This window comes from Mugil cephalus, chromosome 2, assembly GCF_022458985.1.
Source record: "Mugil cephalus isolate CIBA_MC_2020 chromosome 2, CIBA_Mcephalus_1.1, whole genome shotgun sequence".
Classification (NCBI taxonomy): domain Eukaryota; kingdom Metazoa; phylum Chordata; class Actinopteri; order Mugiliformes; family Mugilidae; genus Mugil; species Mugil cephalus.
In genome coordinates this window covers 27,937,759-27,959,960 of record NC_061771.1, presented here as the reverse complement: position 1 = coordinate 27,959,960, position 22,202 = coordinate 27,937,759, and the positions used below count along the sequence as shown (strand labels likewise).

Sequence of the window (22,202 nt, the reverse complement as noted above, 5' to 3'; positions counted from 1 at the left end):
GGTTTCAGGTCTTTAGAGTCGGCATCAACCAGGTCCAAACATTCGTCACGTCGTATACAGGCTGTTGATAAAGGTTCAGTGTGTTGGTTTTGCTTACAGATACCAGACCTAAGTTTGGTTATTTTCTCCCTGAAAATAAAAGTAAATAAAAGAAGCCAGCAAACTGTTCACATCTAGAAGCTGGAAGTGTGTTGCTATGATTTGTTATAGGATTTAAAAGAGTAAATGAATCGTGATGGATTTCTAGTTTTGTCTTCTGTGCTGTGATGCTCTGGTTATTTCCACAGAGAGATCAAAGTTTTCTTTGTAATTTTCACACTAATTCACACCCACAGGCCGCATGTTTGACACCTACAGAAAAGACAGCACGTTTAAATGTAATAAAAACACACAAATATAAATATATATACACACACTAGTCAAAAGTTTTAGAACACTGCACTTTCCCCATTTTTTTTTTTTTTACTGAAAATTATTCAGTTTATTGTGTGTTTATCTGAAATTAAAGCATAGAAAAAATAAGCAATTTGAGTTGAAAAAGACATCATGAAATCAATTTATAGACCAAAATGTATCCAAACTTTAGACTCATCAAAATAGCCACCTCTGGTGGATAAAACAGCTGAACACACTCGTGGTATTCCTTCTACAATAGAAATCAAATATTCTTCAGAAAGTTCTTCCCAAGTCTGTTGCAGAAGTTCCCATGAATGTGTGGCACTTGAAGTTTGCTTGACTTTCACTCTTCTGTCCAGTTCATCCCAAACCAGCTCGATGGGGTTTAAGTCTGGAGACTGTGCTGGCCACTCCATGTTTTCAAGCTTACCATCTTGTTGTTTTTTCCTGAGGTAGTTCTGACATAGCTTGGACTTGTGTTTTGGGTCATTATTTTGCTGTAGAATGAACCTCTGATCAACTAGGCACATACCAGAGGGTCTTGCATGGAGCTGCAGAATGCTGTCGTGGCCGTTTTGGTTCAAGGGTCCGTTCACTCTGTACAAGTCACCAACCCTGGATCCAGCAAAACAGCCCCAGACCATCACACTTCCTCCTCCATGTTTGACAGTGATGTCACACACTGTGGAACCATCCTCTCGCCTACTCGACGTCGTACAAAGATCCTGTGTGATTCATCAGCCCATAGTATCTTCTTCCAGTCATCAGTAGCCCAATGGTGGTGTTTCGTGGCCTAGGAGAGCCTCTTCGTCTTATTCTGACATCTCACCATGTGCAGTCATTTTTTCTCTGTAGAGAAATAACTCATAACACAGGTTCACTTCTCTTATACTTGTACATATGGTTATATATGTATTTCCTATATTTTTTACATTCTCTTACTTATTCTGATTGTGCTTTGTTCTAAACACTGGTCCACTTTGGGTTGGAGCTGCTGTAACGAAAAGTAATTTCCCCCTGGGACCAATAAAGTAATTCTGATTCTGATTCTGATGAGCAATGGCTTCTTGGCTGCAACTCGTCCTGTCAAACCTGCAGCTCCAAGTCTTCTCTTCACAGTTGAAATGGAGACTTGCTCACTACGACTACTATTAAGCTGTGCTTGAAGCTGTTGCCCTGTGAGCCGCCTATCACGCAAGCTGTTCACTCTCAGAAACGTCCTCTCATTCAGTTGTGGCTTTGAGTCTGTCAGATGACTTCCTGTCAGAGTTTCCCCCAGTTTCTTATGGAAGAAAACTGTACTCACTCGAGGAAGGATTACGATAATCATTTCTGTGATCGTTTTCTCGGTTTTAACTGGAGGCAGTGCAGCAGGGAGTGTCACAGGATGATGTGTTGTGTTGTGGCTACCGTGGGCGTAATGTGTCGCTTTCTATTGGCACGGCCTCTAGAAGTTGGGCGTCCGTGTTGAAATGGAGTTTCTGTTTGGTCTCTTTTTTTTTTTAATTCTTATTGCAGTATAATATCTGGCTGAGAGGGTGGGTGGCTTACGTTAGTCGTGGAACAATATCCAGATAAAAGATGCAGCTTCGTGACAGAGGAAGGTTTTACACCATCCTCATCCTCAGGTTGACATGAGCTGATCAAACTGTTTTTTTTTTTTTGTTTGTTTGTTTTGTTTTGTTTCCCCAGAAAAACGTCACATCATCAACCAGACTCGGCCGATTAAAGTACCAGAAGGATCTAATTTGACTCTACAGTGTCAAATTGATCCAGAGATCAACCTAAAGGACTTCACCTTGGACTGGAAGAGAGTGGACATCAAAAACGTCGCAGACCGCATGGTCTACTCCCGTCGAGGTGGGAAGGATCATCCTCATCCACAGATGCAGCGATACAAGAACAGAGCAGAGCTGATTAAAGAGGACCTGACCAGAGGATGGATGACTCTACTGATCCCCACAGTCCAGCAGTCTGACTCAGGACACTTCAAATGCTTCATCCCAAAGCTAAACGTCCGCTTTGTTTTCAACATTGTCGGTAAGTTTACTGAACTCACAACGTTGTGTTGTTGGTGCCACACACCACAGGACCCCCTCAGAATCCAAAAAAGGCAACTGGACTTGTAGAATTTTCTTGAAGATTCGTCCGAGTCGCTTCTTCAGTTCTGAGGTTGAGGTTTAAATTTGTAAAAAAAACAATGTGAGTCAGAAACTTCCTTGACCAGAAACTGGTGCCACTAGTTCCACAACGGCTGGTTAATTAGCTGCCGTTAAGAGATAGAAGATAAATCATCTAAGACACTGATTTGTTTATCCAGCCTGTTTTTAATTATTTTAATGTGGTGTCTCGGCCCCCCCCCCCCTCAGATTTTAGTCGGTGTTTACATTTAACTTAAGTTGTCCAGTTATAGTCCAACTAAGGCAATAATTTGTTGTTTTTTTTATTTCACGTGCATGTAAACGTAGTGATTGTCAGTGGGAGCCTCCAGTCTCACGGTGTGAATGTCGTTGAAACTTCTTGTGGATAGAAGTCAAAACTGAACTGTAAATAGATGGTAAATTAAATCTCAGTCCACCTCCTCTGGTTAGAGAAGGTTTTTCCACTTGGACATAGACCATCTGTCCTCTCTGGACCAGTTTCTGGGGAATGGACGATGTTCTTCCTCCTGCTGTGCTCCTCATGTCCCCTGTCCTTCCTGTCCTATCTTTTTTGAGGTGGGATATCCGCCCGTCTTGAGGGTTTGTTTGATGTGTTTCCCCTCCTCGTCCTTTCCATCCCGTTTTGTGGGTCCAGTCTGTGCTCGGTGCTGGAGGGTTCAGTGTTGAGGTTTCATTCTCATCATTATTGTCTTTCTCTGATGAGTCAGCACAAGGGAGACCTGCACAGTATTAGAAAGGTGGTCATAATGTTAAGGCTGATCTGTGTACATTAGTAAAGTTTGTATTTGATCTGTAACAGTGACGAAGGACGAAGAGACGACGACAAAGAGAGAGGATGTCGCCATGACGACGTCTCCAGGATACAGAGTCATGAACCCCACTGTGTCTGGTAGGTCTTTATTTATTTCACTATAGTTTGGAATAAAGTTATTAATCTAAACTATGTTGTGTCGTTAAATTAAATCCCATTTGAGTTTATTCCTCTAAATTCAAGAGTTTAATTTCTTTCAGGTCCTGTAGAGAAGAGAAGCCACTGGATCACTCTTGGTGTCTGTATTTGTTTCCTCCTTGTTCTTGGTTTCATCATTGGAGTCCTGGTGAAGAACAGAGGGATTAGTGAGTTACAGACTTTTACATTTTAGCTGGACATTGTGATGAACATGTACTTTATTTTACATCTAATAGTCAGACTTGCACCTACAAAGATTTTAGCAGTTTCAAATCAATAACCAGTGAAGAGTATTTTCAGGTTTTGTGGTACAGTAAAATCTGGAGCATCGATATGCATCATTGTTTCAGTGAAACAGTGTTGTGGGTTTTGCTGATGCACCTTTTTAACAGGACATTTTGAATAGCGGGGGCTCTGTTTGACATCAGAATATGCTGGTACGCCCACTACTCAGAAAACCGTTAGAAATGTGCCTGTGCAATACTCATGTCACGATGCAGCAGCAGTGCGGCAGTGAAGCAGTTTCGATCGATTATGACTTTCGCGTTGAACATACGGCGCCGTATCGGAGTCGATAGGAAAATAAGCAAACAACAGTTTCTTTTTTCGTTTTCTAGCATAATTAGCGCGAGCGATGTGTGTGTGAATGAAGAACCAAGGAGCGGCAGGTGATATGTGTGATGTTTGTCTGTGCTGAAAGCCAATTTAATTATCACATTCTTGAAAATAAAAAACATCCGTCGCATTATACAAAATAAATTATCACGATTTGAATTAAATAATTCAATGCTGTTAACTTGTGGCTATGAGCTTTTACAATCTGAGTAACGTTTGCATTTAACTTAAGTTCTACTGTTATAGTCCAATTAAGGCAATAATTTGTTTTTGTTTTTCACGTGCGTGTAAACGCACTGACTGATACGCATCATAGAACGAGTTCCAACGTGTCACTGTGGGAACGATGAGCTTGTTTTCCACTGACCTTTCCACGGCCTTTGTCCACAGTGCTGCACATTTTGCCACAGGAAAATGGCATCTAATCAACCCATTTGTCAGTTTCATTGTTTGCAATTAGATTCAGTGTATGGGCTGCACATCTGTGGGGGGGGGGATTAGTTCACAAATGCCGTGACCATCATCGTCAGTGGCCGTGGTGAGTGCATAGTTAGTAACGCGCTATATTGCTCCGTTATTGCGGAAATGGGTTGCTAACATCAGGCTAAAGTTAGCTTGGTTGCGCTAACGTCGTTCATTAGCTTAAGTGTGTGTGTTACTGTTGTGTGTGGAACATGCAGGGATTTTTTCAGCCAGGCAGGTATAAAAAAACACGTTGTCATATATATTGAAACATGGAGGAAAATGTAGCATTTCAGACGTGTAGCTGTTCCCCATGTGTCTAAATGAGCAGCACGCAGCTAATGCAACGTTAGCAGCATGTTCAGCCATGTTTTACATTCAGTGACCGTCATGTGTATGTTTATTCCACTTTAGCAAATTCACAGAGATAAAGTTAAAATTCCCGACAAGTAAGATTGTTTTTGTTCTTGGCTGTTTTGGAGTAATGAACATTGATTCCACTGTTACCACTTTATCTTCATGCATTCTCCTTAGGAGGTCAGTTTGTCTAAAATCGTTCCTTTATTATTGTAATTATTGGTGAAAATAGCCGATCTACAAGCTCACAATGTGTTAATGTGGTGGATCTGCTATTTTCACAACTTTCGCGTGACTCTTGTAGATGTATGAATGTACATTCATGTGAAAAACACAAGCTGAAATATGGAGATAAAAGGTTTCTGCCCAAAAGCAGTGAAGTGCAGCATTATTTAATAAACAACCCTGTACAGAACCAGATCTTCACTTAACTGTCCTCATGGTGAAAACCAACAACTGGTTTTGGTTTAGACGATTAATGGGGACAGAAATATTCAATGAGACACGTTTATGGAACTCAAACTGGAACAATACCCCGTGTAAATAGCACTGCATTAAACTAACGGAGATGAACCAGTCAATTAATCTGTAATTAATCCATCGTCTTACAGGAATTTGAGAGTTGGTGACGAAAACCCCGAAACACTGAGGAGACGAGGACGGAGACAAAGACGAGGACGTCACCGCAGAGAACGTCCGTGATGGTTGAATGACAAATACACTGTCATCTGAGCCAAAAACACACATTTCTACTGGTGCTGTTTCCACACTAAATAACGTAAAAGCTTTTTATCCTGTGATAAACGTCTTTAAAAGCTCTATTTTAAATGGACTGAGGACGGATACGTTACAAGTTGACTCACATGAACATCTTCATAACTCGGATCAACAGTAAAAACCGACCAAATTAGATTTAACTTGTCATTCCATATCGTACAGATACACAATGACGTGTAGTTAGTTTAACCTAATGACAGGGAATAAGCTGAGACTAAAGTATTAAATCTCACACAGTTATGAACTCTATCTTCAGAGATCTGTTTCCAGTTCTTCTGCTGCTGCTGCTTTAGAGATTTTCAGGAGTTGTTATGTTACAGGGAGAAATCCTGAACTCCTCAGGGACCAGTTTATCTCTAACTACTGCTCTGATGCACATTTATCCTCCTCCTGAATAACTACAGCTTATTTCCTCCATCTGACTCCTACTAAACACAAAACCACATTAAAACCAACAAAAAACCTCAGAATGTCTTTAAAATTAATTTAAATATTAGAAAATTATTGATGAGTATTTAGATCATTTATATATTTGTTTACACTGAACTGAGCAAACCTGTGACTGTAAAGTAATGTGGATGTTTGCAGTTGTTTTCTTCGTATCTATTTTCTGTCTATTTTTTTTTTTCATCTTTGAAGCACTTTTCTTTAAATTATCATGAAATAATAATAAAAAATCTCTGTCTATGATCTGCCTCATTGTTATTAATGTGTTTTGTATTATTCCTGTAGTTGTAATAGATTTTACAAACACACACACACACACACACACACATATATATATAATTGTAGATGTGCTGTCTTTTCTTTAGGTGTCAAACACTGCACTGTAATGCACTGTTTCATTCAGAGAAGTGGACAGAACACAAACCTGAGACCCAGGACTGAACAGCAGACACAAATGTCTTAAGATTACATTTATTTTTCTTATCCAGTAACATCTGGGATTTTACTTGTGTCTCAATAATGCAAATATCTGACAAATTTGTCCGAATCCCCAGATTAAAAATCTACAATACAGAAATACGGTGAATACGGTAGATTTTAGTCATAAATGCATTTATTTTTTTATTATTGTGGAAACATGAGGTATATTCTATATTAAATATATTTTGGCCTAATTATTAATGGTGCATTGGTCAGAAAGTTTTGCTAAGATCTGACTTGTTGGTGCTTCACTGCCACCTTCTGGTTGTAGTTTTCATTAACGTTTGTTAGTGGAGAGATAAAGTCCTCAATACACTTATAGCATTAAAGGGCTGTCTAATCTAAAAATCTAAAATCAGAGCTTTATCTTTGTTTTTTTATATCACCACACACACACAGCAGATCAGTAATACATACAATAAATTAATAATGATAAACTAATGAAAAATATGCATATATTATAAATATATGAGTGTTTGCCAGATAATTTGAGGTTAGAAGCGGTTGTTCTTGTTTTATTGTTTGTTTTCTTTTGTCAGGGTCAGTATTTTATAAAAAGTAAAGATTGACTGTGCAGAAATAATTTACATATTATTTTTATTGATTGTGGGTTTTATGTCCTTCTTTGATCAAACACATCGGTTAAGGCCGGATTGTTTGACTTGATGTTCAGCCAATGATTGAACACGTGTGATTCAGTTTTCTGTCCCGCCCACTGAATTTACTCGCCACATGTTACATTTAAACTCCCGCGTTGGCCCTCAGCCGATCAGAGCCACCGAATTGGCGGGAAATGTGGTAAAGATGTCTGCGGAAACACGTGACCCCTCTCCCGCCCTTCTCTACTTTAGGTTGAGTTGATCTAAAACGAGGTCAGACAGACACAGACCAAAGGAGGTAAATGGAGACTCTGGACATGAGGAGAGGACAGAGGAGCTCGTTTCACACCAGGTAAAACTCTTAACTTTATATCTTCAGTAAAAAAAAGAGAGATGAGGGGCTGAGTGTGTTTTCATTCGGATGTATGTGCACATTACGCTTCTACATGCAATGATGAGCACATGCTTCATTTGTATTCGTTTATAGTGCTGGTATATTACTTACTTACTTTTATTACCATAATATGCTCTATTATATATTATATTATATTATATTATATTATATTATATTATATTATATTATATTATAATATTATATTATATTATATTATATTATATTATAATATTATATTATATTATATTATATTATATTATAATATTATATTATATTATATTACATACTATACTACTGTAGTATATACTATATACTGTTTATTTACAACACTACCATCATATCACCAGGACTACTGCCCTCATCCTGCCACTGCACCTTATCCACCTATGTATCTTGTGTTTTCTAAGTCTCCTTATCCTATTCTGTGTTTTTACCTTTGCCTTTCAGTATTTTATTGTATTGTATATTTTTTTTTTATTGTACCCAAATAATACCGGACTGCTGTGACAACCTAATTTCCCTTCGGGGATGAATAAAGTCATCCATCCATCCATCCATCCATCCATCCATCCAGACATCCAGACATGTATGTGCATTGTGCACGGGAAGAAGCGCAACCGCCCATCTCTAAGCTTTTATTTTGATAGGTCTTTTAGGTTCATTAGTCCGCTCTCCTGAACCTTTTTAACCTTTTTAATACGTCATACGTCACCATCCTGTTCCGCAATGCTCCGCCCTCATACGTCACCATCCTGTTCGGATGTTGTCCGCGCGAAGCTTGAAGTTGAGAAAGTCCACCGTGGATGCGAGAAAGTCCACTGTGTTCCGTAAAGAAACGCTTGGTAGCGTAGGTTTATCACGTTTTACTTAGTTCTTCTACGTTATTAGTTTAACAATGGCCGTGACAACATTGTTCGCTTTGGTCATTGTTGCTTCTTCGACCGGCGGTAAGTTGTCGACGCCATTAGTCGTCGCGTACCGACTTTTTCATTCATTATTATTATTATTATTATTATTAGTATTATTATTAAAACGAATATTTTTGTGCTTTATACGCGCTGTGAGTGTGGTTTTGCGTTGCTTTAACGTTTCTTGGTGAACATTTAACGTGTTGACTCGTCATAAATCGTGGCTACGTAGCTTTAGCTTTAGCTTATAGTTTGCTCTGTGCTGCTTGTTTGTTTATTGTCACTAAAACTGCTAAAAACAAAGTAGGAATGCAAGTAGAGGAGTTAAAGACCACAAATACTATTGCAAGATTTGTGGAGGGGGGGAAATATGAGCGGCAAACAAAAAAAAAAGCGTAAATTTATGTACATTTCTTTAACACAGGACGTCCCAGTGTGGGAAGCGTTCATTTAAAAACAAATGTGGAAATACAGTCGGTACAAGAACAGATGATGAACTGAACGGCCAAATTGAATGGAATAGGAAAAAAACCTTTATTTGTCACATAATGGGGAAAGTGCAAGTTTGCAACAGCTTACATCAGGGGTGTCAAACATAAGGCCCAGGGGCCAAAACCGGCCCGCCAGAGGGTCCAATCTGGCCCGTGGGATGAATTTGCAAAAATTACACTGAAGATATTAGCTGAAAATTTTTGACTAAATAAGAAATTTCACAGTTGTTCATTACATGTATCTGTACTTTTTTTGCACTAAAGCAAAGGGAAACATTTGGAGTTGTCGTTATTTACCAGCTAATAAGCTATTGGGTAACTGGCTCCGCCCCCTTGAGGTCAAATTGGGCTGTATGTGGCCCCTGAACTAAAATGAGTTTGACACCCCTGGCTTACATGGTGCAGAAAAGTAACAAGAAGAAAGAGAGTAGAATATTACTAGTATGGGCATATATACAAAAAGTAATGAATTGCAACAAAAATTGGGTTGTAACAAAAAGTATTGTGTGACAAAGCTACAGTATTGACTTGCAAACATATATAACAGACGCCCAGGATTGTGCACAATACAGAGTAAGTATTAAGTAAACCATGAGGAGTAATAGTGTTGCACATATTACAAGTGATCATTCTGGAGCCAAATAGCGGCAGGAAGGAAAGACCTTAGATTATGACTCTACAAGTTTGATTATTTACCAAATGAGTTTCTTTTGTTCTTGATGCAGCTTTGTGACAGAGGAAGGTTTTATCCTCATCCTCAGATTGACATGAACTGATCAAACTGAACTTTTCTGGTTTGTTTCCCCAGAAAAACGTGTCATCATCAACCAGACTCAGCTGATTAAAGTACCAGAAGGATCTAATTTGACTCTACAGTGTCAAACTGATCCAGAGATCAACCTAACAAACTTCAACTTGGACTGGAGGAGAATGGACATCCCACCTGACTCAGACCGCTTTGTCTACTCCCGTCGAGGTGGGACAGATTATCTTGTGGAACAGATGCAGCGATACAAGAACAGAGCAGAGCTGATTAAAGAGGACCTGACCAGAGGACGGATGACTCTACTGATCCCCACAGTCCAGCAGTCTGACACAGGACGCTTCAAATGCTTCATCCCTAAGCTGAACGTCAGCTTTGTTTTCAACATTGTCGGTAAGTTTACTGAACTCACAACGTTGTGTTGTTGGTGCCACACACCACAGGACCCCCTCAGAAGACCCATGTCCTTCTCTGATGAGACACCACAAGGGACAACTACACAGTATTAGAAAGGTGGTCATAATGATGTGGCTGATCTGTGTGGGTGGATAAAATATTTTTATTAAAATATTTATATTTTATCAGTGACAGTGACAAAGAGAGAGGATGTCGCCATGACGACGTCTCCAGGATACGGAACCATGAACCCCACTGTGTCTGGTAGGTCTTTATTTATATATGTAGAGACACGTACAACTATATTTATTGTTCCAAACTACACTCACTGGCCTCTTTGCTAGTAGAAGGTTGAACCCCCTTTTTCCTTCAGAACTATCTTAAACATTCCTCAGAGGTTTTGGTCCATATTGACATGATAACATCACACAGTCGCTGCAGATTTGTTGGCTGAACATCTATGATGAGAATCTCCCGTTCCACCACATCCCAAAGGTGATGGTCTGTTGGATTGAGATCTGGTGACTGTGGAGGCCATTGGAGCACAGTGAACTCATTGTCATGTTCCACAAACCAGTTTGAGATGATATGAGCTTTGTGACATGGTGCATTATCCTGCTGGAAGTAGCCGTCAGAAGATGGTCCACTGTGGTCATAAAGGGATGGACATGGTCAGCAACAATACTCAGGTAGACTGTGGCATTTAAAACATGCCACTTTTAACGTCACCATGACTCGGCTGGGCATGCTATACCACATTCACATCGAAAGAAGTGGCTTGACGCAGGATTTTCACACCCGTGTCCACTCGTCTTTGATTTGCTTTCACATTGCCAGAAGTCCCTGGTCTGACCTACCGCTGTGTGCCTGTTTGTCATCCCTCTTGTACATCATTGCGTTGACAATGTCACCATTACACATTTAAATGCCGCTCCTGCTCATCCTTTCATTTATCAGTATTTTTTAACGCTTTCAGTTTGATGACCTGAAGAATGAACCGGTCAAACCCCCGCTCTTTCAAAATGCTGCTGATATTACAATAAATCACTGTGTCCTGCACAGAGCCCGATATCTGCCCCTGAATCTCCTCTTCATGGATGCAGAGCAGCTCGCGGATCTCGCGGCCTTTCTAGTGTGCTGCCATATCGCTATACAAGCTGTATATAAACACAGCCACGCATGCACAGTTCACGCCAGGATTCCACAGTGCAATTTCCCAGACATAACGTAGAGCCAATTCTCCTTTGCGTGTCCATTGATAATTGTGGGAGCAGTAACATGTATTTTTCCAACGTTTGGAGGCACTGGGGAGTTTGTTTGTTTATCTTTTAGACACTGCTTTAATTTATTTTTATAATTTTTTTCCCCCCTGTTTGTGTTCCTGTAATATTTTATTATCATTATCTCATATGGACCGATTCAAGTCTGAATGAGTCTAATGGGAGTAGACCAAAACTTTTTGTCTATTTACATCAAACATCATGGTGTAAATTAGCTTCACACTGAAGCCAAGCGGACAAAATTCTTGGTCTTCTCAAGCAGACACATGCCGTACCCCGATTTGGGGGAGGACAGCAAAAACCAGTCGATGAACAGCCGACTGGGCTGTAACCGTGTAGTCTGAACTTGGCTTTAATGGCGACAACGTTGTGTTGTTGGTGCCACACACCACAGGACCCCCTCAGAAGACCCATGTCCTTCTCTGATGAGACACCACAAGGGACAACTACACAGTATTAGAAAGGTGGTCATAATGATGTGGCTGGTCTGTGTAGGTGGATCAAATTAATAAAGTTTGTATTTTATCTGTAACAGTGACGAAGATGACGACAAAGAGAGAGGATGTCGCCACGACGACGTCTCCAGGATACGGAGTCATGAGCCCCGCTGTGTCTGGTAGGTCTTTATTTATTTATGCAGAGACGTGCACAACTATGTAACTTTTATTCCAAACTATATTGTGGTGTTGAATTAAATCCCATTTGAGTTTATTCCTCTAAATTCAAGTTTTTAATTTCTTTCAGGTCCTGTAGAGAAGAGAAACCACTGGATCATTCTTCGTGTCTGTATTTATTTCCTCCTTGTTCTTGGTTTCATCATTGGAGTCCTGGTGAAGAACAGAGGGATCAGTGAGTTACAGACTTTTACATTTTAACTGGACATTGTGATGTTATAGAGATGAGTTGTTGTTCAGCTGGAAAAAGACGACATCATTTAAAAATGTGCAGATTTTCCAGTTCTTACATCAAACTGGTCTCCATCTCTTTACAGGGATTGGCAATAAGTGCAGAGGGACAGCAGATGAAGAAAACACGTTTGAGATGGAAACGCTGAGGACACAAGAAAATGAAGGACCCAAGGACGAGGACGTCACCAAAGAGAACGGTGTCGAAGCTCCAGCAGGGTCAGCTGTGATGGTTGATGTGGTCATATAATTTTAAAGCCTGCGATGCGCTAAGAAGAAGATAAATGAAAAAGGAGCGAGCAGAATGGCCATAATGTGATGAGATTGTATTGGTTACAATTAGGGGTGGACGATATGGCAAAAATATCATATCACGATTTTTTTTTTTTTTTAAATAAAATCACGATTTCGATTTTATCACGATCTTAAATTGAAAAATGAAAAACAGACAATTTAGTCCAAAGAACCTTTCTTAATAGATTTTAAGTAGTCGACGTTTTGCCTGCATGTGCAAACAATCAAGTTTAAGGTAAACAACAACAACATTCTAATAAAGTGCACTCTTGCAAAAGTAGTAACAGAAAGTTTTCTACTGTTGAACGGTACCATATCTTTTGCAAGTTGAAAGGTAACTGCTTCTGTTACCTCTTTCCATCGCTTGCTTGACTTGTCATAGGGAGTTGCCTTTGTTAAACACCTGTGTTATTGTTGACTGTTTTGGTCTTACGCTAGCTGCTGCCTCCGCCTGCGGTGCCGGTGCCGCCGGACCCCTCGCTGTTTGGCTCTCAGCATATTGTTTGGGACGATTCCTCTTCAAATGATTGAACAGGTTCGACGTGCGAAACCAACTCCAAATAATGGAAGTGGATTTTATTTATTTATTTTATTTATTTTATTTATTTTTATTTATTTTTTACTCCGTTTGGCTTTCAAACGTGGCTCCATGCGGCTACCGCTACACACATTAACACGGAGGCGGGTAAGAAAGCGCGTCACTGCCCGTAATTCGCTATGATTGGTCGGTCAGGTTGATGACGTGATACGTCTGGCACGTCGGTGCATAAGCATAGATCTGCAATTTCTAGAATGTGCCCTCGACGATCCCACGATCTTCTTCACGTAATCGTTCACGATTTAATATCGTCATATCGCCCGCCCCTAGATACAATGATATGTCTGATCATAATGTCATTAGTTTGATTATAATATGATGGGCCATCGCCAGGTATCTGCTATAAGACAGAGGGACAGCACTGATAATAAATTGGGGGAAAACTGTCTCTTTTGTTTCTATGTTATTGTTACGTGTATATCATGAAACAATAAAAAAAATCTATTCATAATCTGCCTCACTGTTATTAATGTGTTTTGTATTATTCCTGTAGTTGTAATAGATTTTACAGTCGGCAACTGCTACAGGATGGTTATTGATGACGCTGTCTTGTCGTATATTTATATAAATACATATCCATATATATTTCTGTGTTTTTATTAAACTTAGATGTGCTGTCTTGTTTAGGTGTCAAACATACGACCTGTGGGCCAAAAGCGGTCTGCAGCATGAATTTGTGCGAAAATTACATAGAAGACTTCAATCTTTCAATGAAAATAACTGTTGTTCCATATGTGTAATGCACAGTTTCATTCAGAGAAGTGGACAGAACAGAAACCCGAGACCCAGGACTGAACAGCAGACACCAGTGTCTTAAGATTACATTTATTTTTCTTATCCAGTAACATCTGGGATTTTACTTGTGTCTCAATACTGCAAATATCTGATAAATTTGTCCGAATCCCCAGATTAAAAATCTACAATACGGTGAATACGGTAGATTTTAGTCATAAATGCATTTTTTTTTTATTATCATGGAAACATGATGTGTATTCTATATTAAATATATTTTGGCCTAATTATTAATGGTGCATTGGTCAGAAAGTTTTGCTAAGATCTGACTTGTTGGTGCTTCACTGCCACCTTCTGGTTGTAGTTTTCATTAACGTTTGTTAGTGCAGAGATAAAGTCCTCAATACACTTATAGCATTAAAGGGCTGTTGCTCTTCAGAATCTAAAATCAGAGCTTTATCTTTGTTTTGTATATCACCACACACACACACACACACACACACACACAGCAGATCAGAAATACATACAATAAATCAATAATGATAAACTAATGAAAAATATGCATATATTATAAATATATGAGTGTTTGCCAGATAATTTGAGGTTAGAGTTCTTGTTTTATTGTTTGTTTTCTTTTGTCAGGGTCAGTATTTTATAAAAAGTAAAGATTGACTGCAGAAATAATTTACATATTATTCTTATATTTTATATATTTATGACCAGATTGTGTGTTTTATGTCCTTCTTTGATCAAACACATCGGTTAAGGCCGGATTGTTTGACTTGCTGAGATATTCAGCCATGATTGAACACGTGGTATTCAGTCTTCTGTCCCGCCCACTGAACGCGCCACATGTTACATTTAAACTCCCGCGTTAGCCCTCAGCCAATCAGTGCCACCGAATTGGCGGGAAATGTGGTAAAATGAGCGGTCTGTTGAAACACTTGACCCTCTCCCCCCGCCCTTCTCTACTTTAGGTTGAGTGGATCTGAAACGTGTCAGACACAGAAAAAAGGAGGTAAATGGAGACTCTGGACATGAGGAGAGGACAGAGGAGCTCGTTTCACACCAGGTAAAACTCTTAACTTTATGTCTTCAGTAAAAAAAAAAAAAAGAGAGATGAGAGGCTGAGTGTGTTTTCATTCGGGTGTATGTGCACATTAAGGTCCAGGAACTCCTGCAGCACACTCACTACATGCAATGACGAGACGATGCTTAAGTTGTATTCATTTAAACTCTAGTGCAACGGATTCATGTCACATTTTGGCGGAACGTTTTCCTTTTTTGCATACCTGGCGCCTGGAGAAGTGCAAGCTTAGTGGATTAGGATCAGCTTTTTTCTCGTGCAGTTACATGCACAACGCAATGCAACATTTGGCAGAAAAGTAGAAGTGGAAAGTGTAAAAATAACCCAATAATAGGGATATGTTTTCCATAGTAGTATAAGAAGATGTATTGCTAGTATAGAAGTTGCTTTTGTGCAGTCAGGGCTGTCAGTATATACCCACATATATTCATATAAAAGTATTCCCACAGTGAACACTGTTGTTGAATGTTTCAAACTTTAGCTCTAGAGATGTCCACATGGGGGTCGTTATAGGGGGGTTACACACGGATAGCGTTATACCAGCTTTTTCGTTTATAGAGGGTGAAATGATTTAAAATATAAGACTCATTTGTCTTATTAAAAACTTGTGAAAATCTGATTGGTTTCGTAGAATTTGAAAAAGCTCCCTACTCGCTTTGTAGGGTTTCACTACACAGTGAGCGCTATTCCTACACCCAGGGTGTCGTCGCAGTTAATGACGTCACTGTTACTACTGTCGCATCGTTATTACGTGTAGCTCCCCTGCTCCCATAACTTACACATTGCTAAAGCCTGATGAATTTGTAAACAAATACGTGTCATGTACATGAGATAATAAAAAAGTATGTTTAAAAAAAAAAAAAAAAAGTTTCACAATTTCGCGACGAAACTTCAAAATGTCTCTCACGCTGGGTATAGACTGTGATTTCTGATATTATCGGATATTATTTGACGTTGTAGTATTTATGTTTTCTGCCTTGCTTCCTGAATTTTATTGTAATCCTCTTTGAGAGTGTGTAGGTCCAATTGTTCAATAAAAAAAAAATAATAATAATAATAATTAAACGTATAGTCTAAAAACGCACTAAAAAGTCCTTCACCGGCGAGCTACTTACTTTTTTTGAGCCGTGAAAATGTTTCCTGGCGGGACCCTTCTTGTACTTTTCATAAATCAGATGATTTTGATGAGAAGAAACCGGCGTAACTTAGGCAGAAAATCGGCAGAAAATAGCAGACACAGTCCCGGAAGTCCGCGCTGATTGGCTCCTTTCTGATTCCGGGAAAACTGAATCTCGTGTTGCGCGTTGAGTAGCGCGAGCGGTCTAAAGGAGGCTTCGTACAAAACAAGGCGGAGACTCCACGGTACCGAAGTGTCCCAAAAACTTTAATCACCCTAGTTTTTTTTTTTATATCAGTTTTTCATTATTTTCACAATGGACGGAGCAACATTGTTCGCCTTTGTCGTTATTGGCTCGTTGACCGGCGACGGTAAGTTTAAACGGAGTTTGAGTTAAAAAGACGCCATTACTTAACACTAAGACGTCAACTTGTATGCGTTCATAATATTATCGGTATTACTTCTCATTAGTGTTATTATTATTGTGCATCACGTGTGTTACGAGTGCGGTTTAACGCTTTAATTCTTTTTTATTTTTTTAAGTGAACATTTAACGTTACCGTGTTGACTCGCTCTTACGCGCGGCTATTAGCTTTAGCTTAGGAGTTGTCAGTTTTAGGTCTTTGCTGTATGGGCTGGAAATAATGTGTGCACGCGAAAATAAATCCTTATAGACTCCGTGTTATCGTTGGAAGTTTTTAAACATCGAGAATTACTTTAGAGACGATATAATATTAATTAGCTCAGATCGTTAAAGCGCTTTCTAGCAAGAGAAGGCCTTCAAGAAACCCGTTCAGTAGAGACCAGAAAGTCTCAGATGTTTGGGCAGATTTCACAGAATACAATAATGTAAAGAATGATCTAAAATATGTGATTGATAGACTTGGTCATGAAAAGTTTGATTGATAAAAACAGTTCATCCAAGACGAGTCACTAACTTATAAACCTGTAAACATCCATTACTTAACATACGTTAAGTTGCAGGTGCGTTCAGATCAGTGTAAGTAAATATATTTATTTGTCAAATAAAATACAAATCTAAATACTCTCCACCACCCATTTTGTATTATTTATGTTTGTCTTAAATATATTCTGATGTATCTTCTTGGTTTGCAAACCAGCTGTGGTTTTAATGTGGTTCTGTGATTACTAGACGTCTTGGATGGCGCACGGCTGGGTAACTTATAGAGTCTGTAGATTATGACTATATAACCATGTAACAGTTTGCTTATGTACAAATATGATGAATTTGTTTTGTTCTTGATTCAGCTTTGTGACAGAGAAAGGTTTTACACCATCCTCATCCTCAGGTTGACATGAACTGATCAAAGTGTTTTGATTTGTTTTTTTCTCGTTTGTTTCCCCAGAAAAAACGTCTCATTATCGACCAGATTCAGCTGATTAAAGTACCAGAAGGATCTAATTTGACTCTACAGTGTCGGATGAATCCAGAGATCAACCTAGAGGACTTGGCCCTTGGATTGGAGGAGAGTGGACATCCCAAATGTCTCAAATCGCTTTGTCTACTCCCGTCGAGGTGGGAAGGATCATCCTGTGGAAACAGATGCAGCGATACAAGAACAGAGCAGAGCTGATTAAAGAGGACCTGACCAGAGGACGGATGACTCTACTGATCCCCACAGTCCAGCAGTCTGACTCAGGACTCTTCAAATGCTTCATCTCAAACCTGAGCGTCAGCTTTGTTTTCAACATTAACGGTAAGTTTACTGAACTCCAAACGTTGTGTTGTTGGTGCCACACACCACAGGACCCCTCAGAAGACCCATGTCCTTCTCTGATGAGACACCACAAGGGACAACTACACAGTATTAGAAAGGTGGTCATAATGATGTGGCTGATCTGTGTAGGTGGATAAAACTGCAAGTTAATAAAGTTTGTTTTATCTGTAACAGTGACGAAGGATCAAGAGATGACGACAAAGAGAGAGGATGTCGCCATGACGACGCCTCCAGGATACGGAGTCATGAGCCCTGCTGTGTCCGGTAGGTCTTTATTTATATATGTGGAGACGTGCACAACTATGTAACTTTTATTCCAAACTACATTGTGTTGTTAAATTAAATTCCATTTGAGTTTATTCTCTAAATTCAAGAGTTTAATTTCTTTCAGGTCCTGTAGAGAAGAGAAACCACTGGATCATTCTTAGTGTCTGTATTTGTGTCCTTGTCCTTGTTCTTGGTTTCATTGGAGTCCTGGTGAAGAACAGAGAGACTGGTGAGTTACAGACATGAACTTGTACTTTATTTTATATCTAATAGTCAGACTTGACTGTGTTTAGCAGCTAAAGCTACTTGAGGCTTTACATTTGAAGTTCAGGGGCCACATTCAGAACAAGTTGATCTCAAGGGGCTCAGATCAATAAGACAAAAATATAACACCAACAACTGCAGATCCTTCCTGAAAGAAAAACTTTGAGGAAATTCAAGGGCGCTACAGTGGCTCGGTGGTTAGCGCTGATGCCTCCCAGCGAGAAGGTCCGGACCTTGCGTGTTCTCCCTGAGGGTTTTCTCCGGACACTCCTCCTTCCTCCAAAGACCTGTTCGTTGGGCTTGTTAGGTGTTGGTGTGTGTTGTTGTAACATAAATTTATGGGAGACAGGGATCAGCTGTATTAACGGCAGGAGGAGTAGTCGATTAATGAATTGGTCTCGACTGTGGCTCAGGCCTGTGGGTCGGAGGTTGCCATGACAACTTGAGGTGGTTGTCAGTGACGACGGGAAGCACGATTGGCTGGGCGATTTTCTCCCTCTGTGCTGGTCTCACATTTAGGCTCACTGTGACAAACGGTAGCTCCTATCAGAAAAACACGCAGACCGTGGGCGTCTTTAAGACCTTCCTGAAGACTTCGATATGTTTTTTGTCTTAGTGGAGTAAATATTTTAAAGACACGTCGAGTTTAAAACATTGGTCCCTTCTCTCAGGAAGTCATTGCATTACAGTCAATGGAGAGCAGAGAGAGACGTGACCGCACTCGGAGGCTCAGGGTTTAAATTGCGTACGTGTCGCTGCTTTGACGAGCACATTGTGAGAGACACAACGAGTTCGTCTACAGCTGTGGGAAAAATCATGTCGGTACAGTGTAAATTGTGGCGGGAGGTGTGAGGAAAGAGAAAGTTTAAGACAATTTCAGTGAACATCATCCACTCTAGCGCGACAAAAACCCAAATTTTATAAACTCAAACCTTCTCCAACAATTATCACGGTCATCGAACAGTGGATCAAAAACTAAGGCTCATGTCCACAGTTTAATGTTTAAATGAAGTCTCTAGGTGAAAGGTTGCCTGAGCAGTAGACGTTTGGGGAAAAAACTCCATAGATTTTTCTTTTTTCTCTGTTTTGTTTTCACCCGTCCCATTCATTTCAATGCAAAATTGTATTTTGTAGAGGAAAAGTAATGGCACAACAGTCCTATCAACCGCCCGTTTTGATATATAACTAATAAGGGAAAAAAAACGGTGCGTGGCCCCAATAACATAAAGTTGCTGGTTACAGAAGGATGAGTTGTTGTACAGTTCATCTGAAAACTGGTCTCCATCTTCTTACAGGGATTTGCAAGAAGCGCAGACAGAGAATAGATGAAGAAATGGGAATGCTGAGGAAAGGAGAAGATGAAGGAGACAAAGACGAGGCCGTCACCACAGAGAACGGCGTCGGACACCTCCAGCAGAGTTAGCTGTTATGGTTGGATGACAAATACACTGTCATCTGAGCCAAAAATACACATTTCTACTGGTGCTGTTACCACATTTAATAACGTAAAAGCTTTTTATCCCGTGATGAACATTTTTAAAAGCTCTATTTTAAATGGACTGAGGAACATCTTCACGTCAACAGTAAAAACCGACCAGATTAGATTTAACTTGTCACTCCATATCGTACAGATACACAATGACGCGTAGTTAGTTTATGCATCTAAACAAAAATGCAGCTAAAAGGTTCAAATGAAGCTAATGACAGAATAAGCTGCGACTAGAGCATTAAATATGGATCTGAAGGGACTTTTAATCTGATCTTCAAAGATCTGTTTCCAGGTCTGCGCCATCGTTCTCAATAACACAAACAAATGTTAATGCATTAATAACTCACATAGCCTTTATTTATTTATCCCCCTCCTGAATAGCTACGGTTTATTTCCTCCATCTGACTCCTAATAAACACAAAATCACATTAAAGCCAAGAAAATACCTCAGAATGTCTATAAAATTAATTGAAATAGTAGAAAATTATTGATGAGTATTTTGATCATTTATATATTTGGTTACACTGAACTGAGCAAACCTGTGACTGTAAAGTAATGTGGATGTTTGCAGTTGTTTTCTTCGTATCTATTTTTCTGCCTATTTTTTTCATCTTTGAAGCACTTTTCTTTAAATTATCATGAAATAATAATAAAAATCTCTGTCTATAATCTGCCTCACTGTTATTAATGTGTTTTGTATTATTCCTGTAGTTGTAATAGATTTTACAAACACACACACACACACTTTAATATTAATTGTAGATGTGCTGTCTTTTCTTTAGGTGTCAAACACTGCACTGTAATGCACAGTTTCATTCAGAGAAGTGGACAGAACACAAACCTGAGACCCAGGGACCTGAACAGCAGACACAAATGTCTTAAGATTACATTTATTTTTCTTATCAGTAACATCTGGGATTTTACTTGTGTCTCAATAATGCAAAATATCTGATAAATTTGTCCGAATCCCCAGATTAAAAATCTACAATACGGTGGAATACGGTAGTTTTTTAGTCATAAATGCATTTTTTTTTTTTTTATTATCATAGAAACATGATGTGTATTCTTTATTAAATATATTTTGGCCTAATTATTAATGGTGCATTGGTCAGAAAGTTTTGCTAAGATCTGACTTGTTGGTGCTTCACTGCCACCTTCTGGTTGTAGTTTTCATTAACGTTTGTTAGTGGAGAGATAAAGTCCTCAATACACTTATAGCTTTTAAAGGGCTGTCTAATCTAAAAATCTAAATCAGAGCTTTATCTTTGTTTTTTATATCACCACACACACACACACAAAAGCAGATCAGTAATACATACAATAAATTAATAATGATAAACTAATGAAAAATATGCCATATATTATAAATATATGAGTGTTTGCCAGATAATTTGAGGTTAGAAGCGGTTGTTCTTGTTTTATTGTTTGTTTTCTTTTGTCAGGGTTAGTATTTTATAAAAGTAAAGATTGACTGTGCAGAAATATTTACATATTATTTTTATATTTTATATATTTATGACCAGATTGTGTGTTTTATGTCCTTCTTTGATCAAACACATCGGTTAAAGCCGGATTGTTTGACTTGCTGAGATATTCGGCCATGATTGAACACGTGGTATTCAGTCTTCTGTCCCGCCCACTGAACTTACGCGCCACATGTTACATTTAAACTCCCGCGTTAGCCCTCAGCCAATCAGAGCCGCCGAATTGGCGGGAAATGTGGTAAAATGAGCGGTCTGTTGAAACACGTGACCGTCTCCCCCCGCCCTTCTCTACTTTAGGTTGAGTGGATCTGAAACGTGTCACAGACACAGACCAAAGGAGGCAAATGGAGACTCTGGACATGAGGAGAGGACAGAGGAGCTCGTTTCAGACCAGGTAAAATTCTTAACTTTATGTCTTCAGTAAAAAAAAAAAAAAAAGAGAGATGAGAGGCTGAGTGTGTTTTCATACGGGTGTATGTGCACATTAAGGTCCAGGAACTCCTGCAGCACACTCACTACATGCAATGACGAGACGATGCTTAAGTTGTATTCATTTAAACTCTAGTGCAACGGATTCATGTCACATTTTGGAGGAAACTTTTTCCTTTTTTGCATACCTGGCGCCTGGAGAAGTGCAAAACTTAGTGGATTAGGATCAGCTTTTTTCTCGTGCAGTTACATGCACAACGCAATGCAACATTTGGCAGAAAAGTAGAAGTGGAAAGTTTAAAAATAAACCATAATAGGGAT

At 39.3% G+C, this 22,202-nt stretch overlaps 1 protein-coding gene across 6 annotated transcripts in view; it reads left to right on the top strand.

The window, feature by feature from the left end:
- The window catches only part of LOC125003708 (selection and upkeep of intraepithelial T-cells protein 6-like), a 164,326-nt gene that overhangs the window by 137,057 nt on the left and 5,067 nt on the right, over nucleotides 1-22,202 (top strand). Inside the window, exons 1-6 of one of the 6 annotated variants that reach the window (XM_047577816.1) lie at nucleotides 7,507-7,596; nucleotides 9,846-10,193; nucleotides 10,386-10,460; nucleotides 12,012-12,092; nucleotides 12,221-12,325; nucleotides 12,468-13,728. In XM_047577816.1, the coding sequence (XP_047433772.1) occupies nucleotides 9,968-10,193; nucleotides 10,386-10,460; nucleotides 12,012-12,092; nucleotides 12,221-12,325; nucleotides 12,468-12,631 (651 nt within the window). In that variant the 5' untranslated portion in view covers nucleotides 7,507-7,596; nucleotides 9,846-9,967 and the 3' untranslated portion in view covers nucleotides 12,632-13,728. Of the gene's footprint in view, nucleotides 1-7,506; nucleotides 7,597-8,410; nucleotides 8,586-9,845; nucleotides 10,194-10,385; nucleotides 10,461-12,011; nucleotides 12,093-12,220; nucleotides 12,326-12,467; nucleotides 13,729-18,339; nucleotides 18,445-19,774; nucleotides 20,536-22,202 lie in introns of those variants that run through there. The other 5 variants (XM_047577813.1, XM_047577812.1, XM_047577817.1 and 2 more) reach the window with 5 other exon arrangements.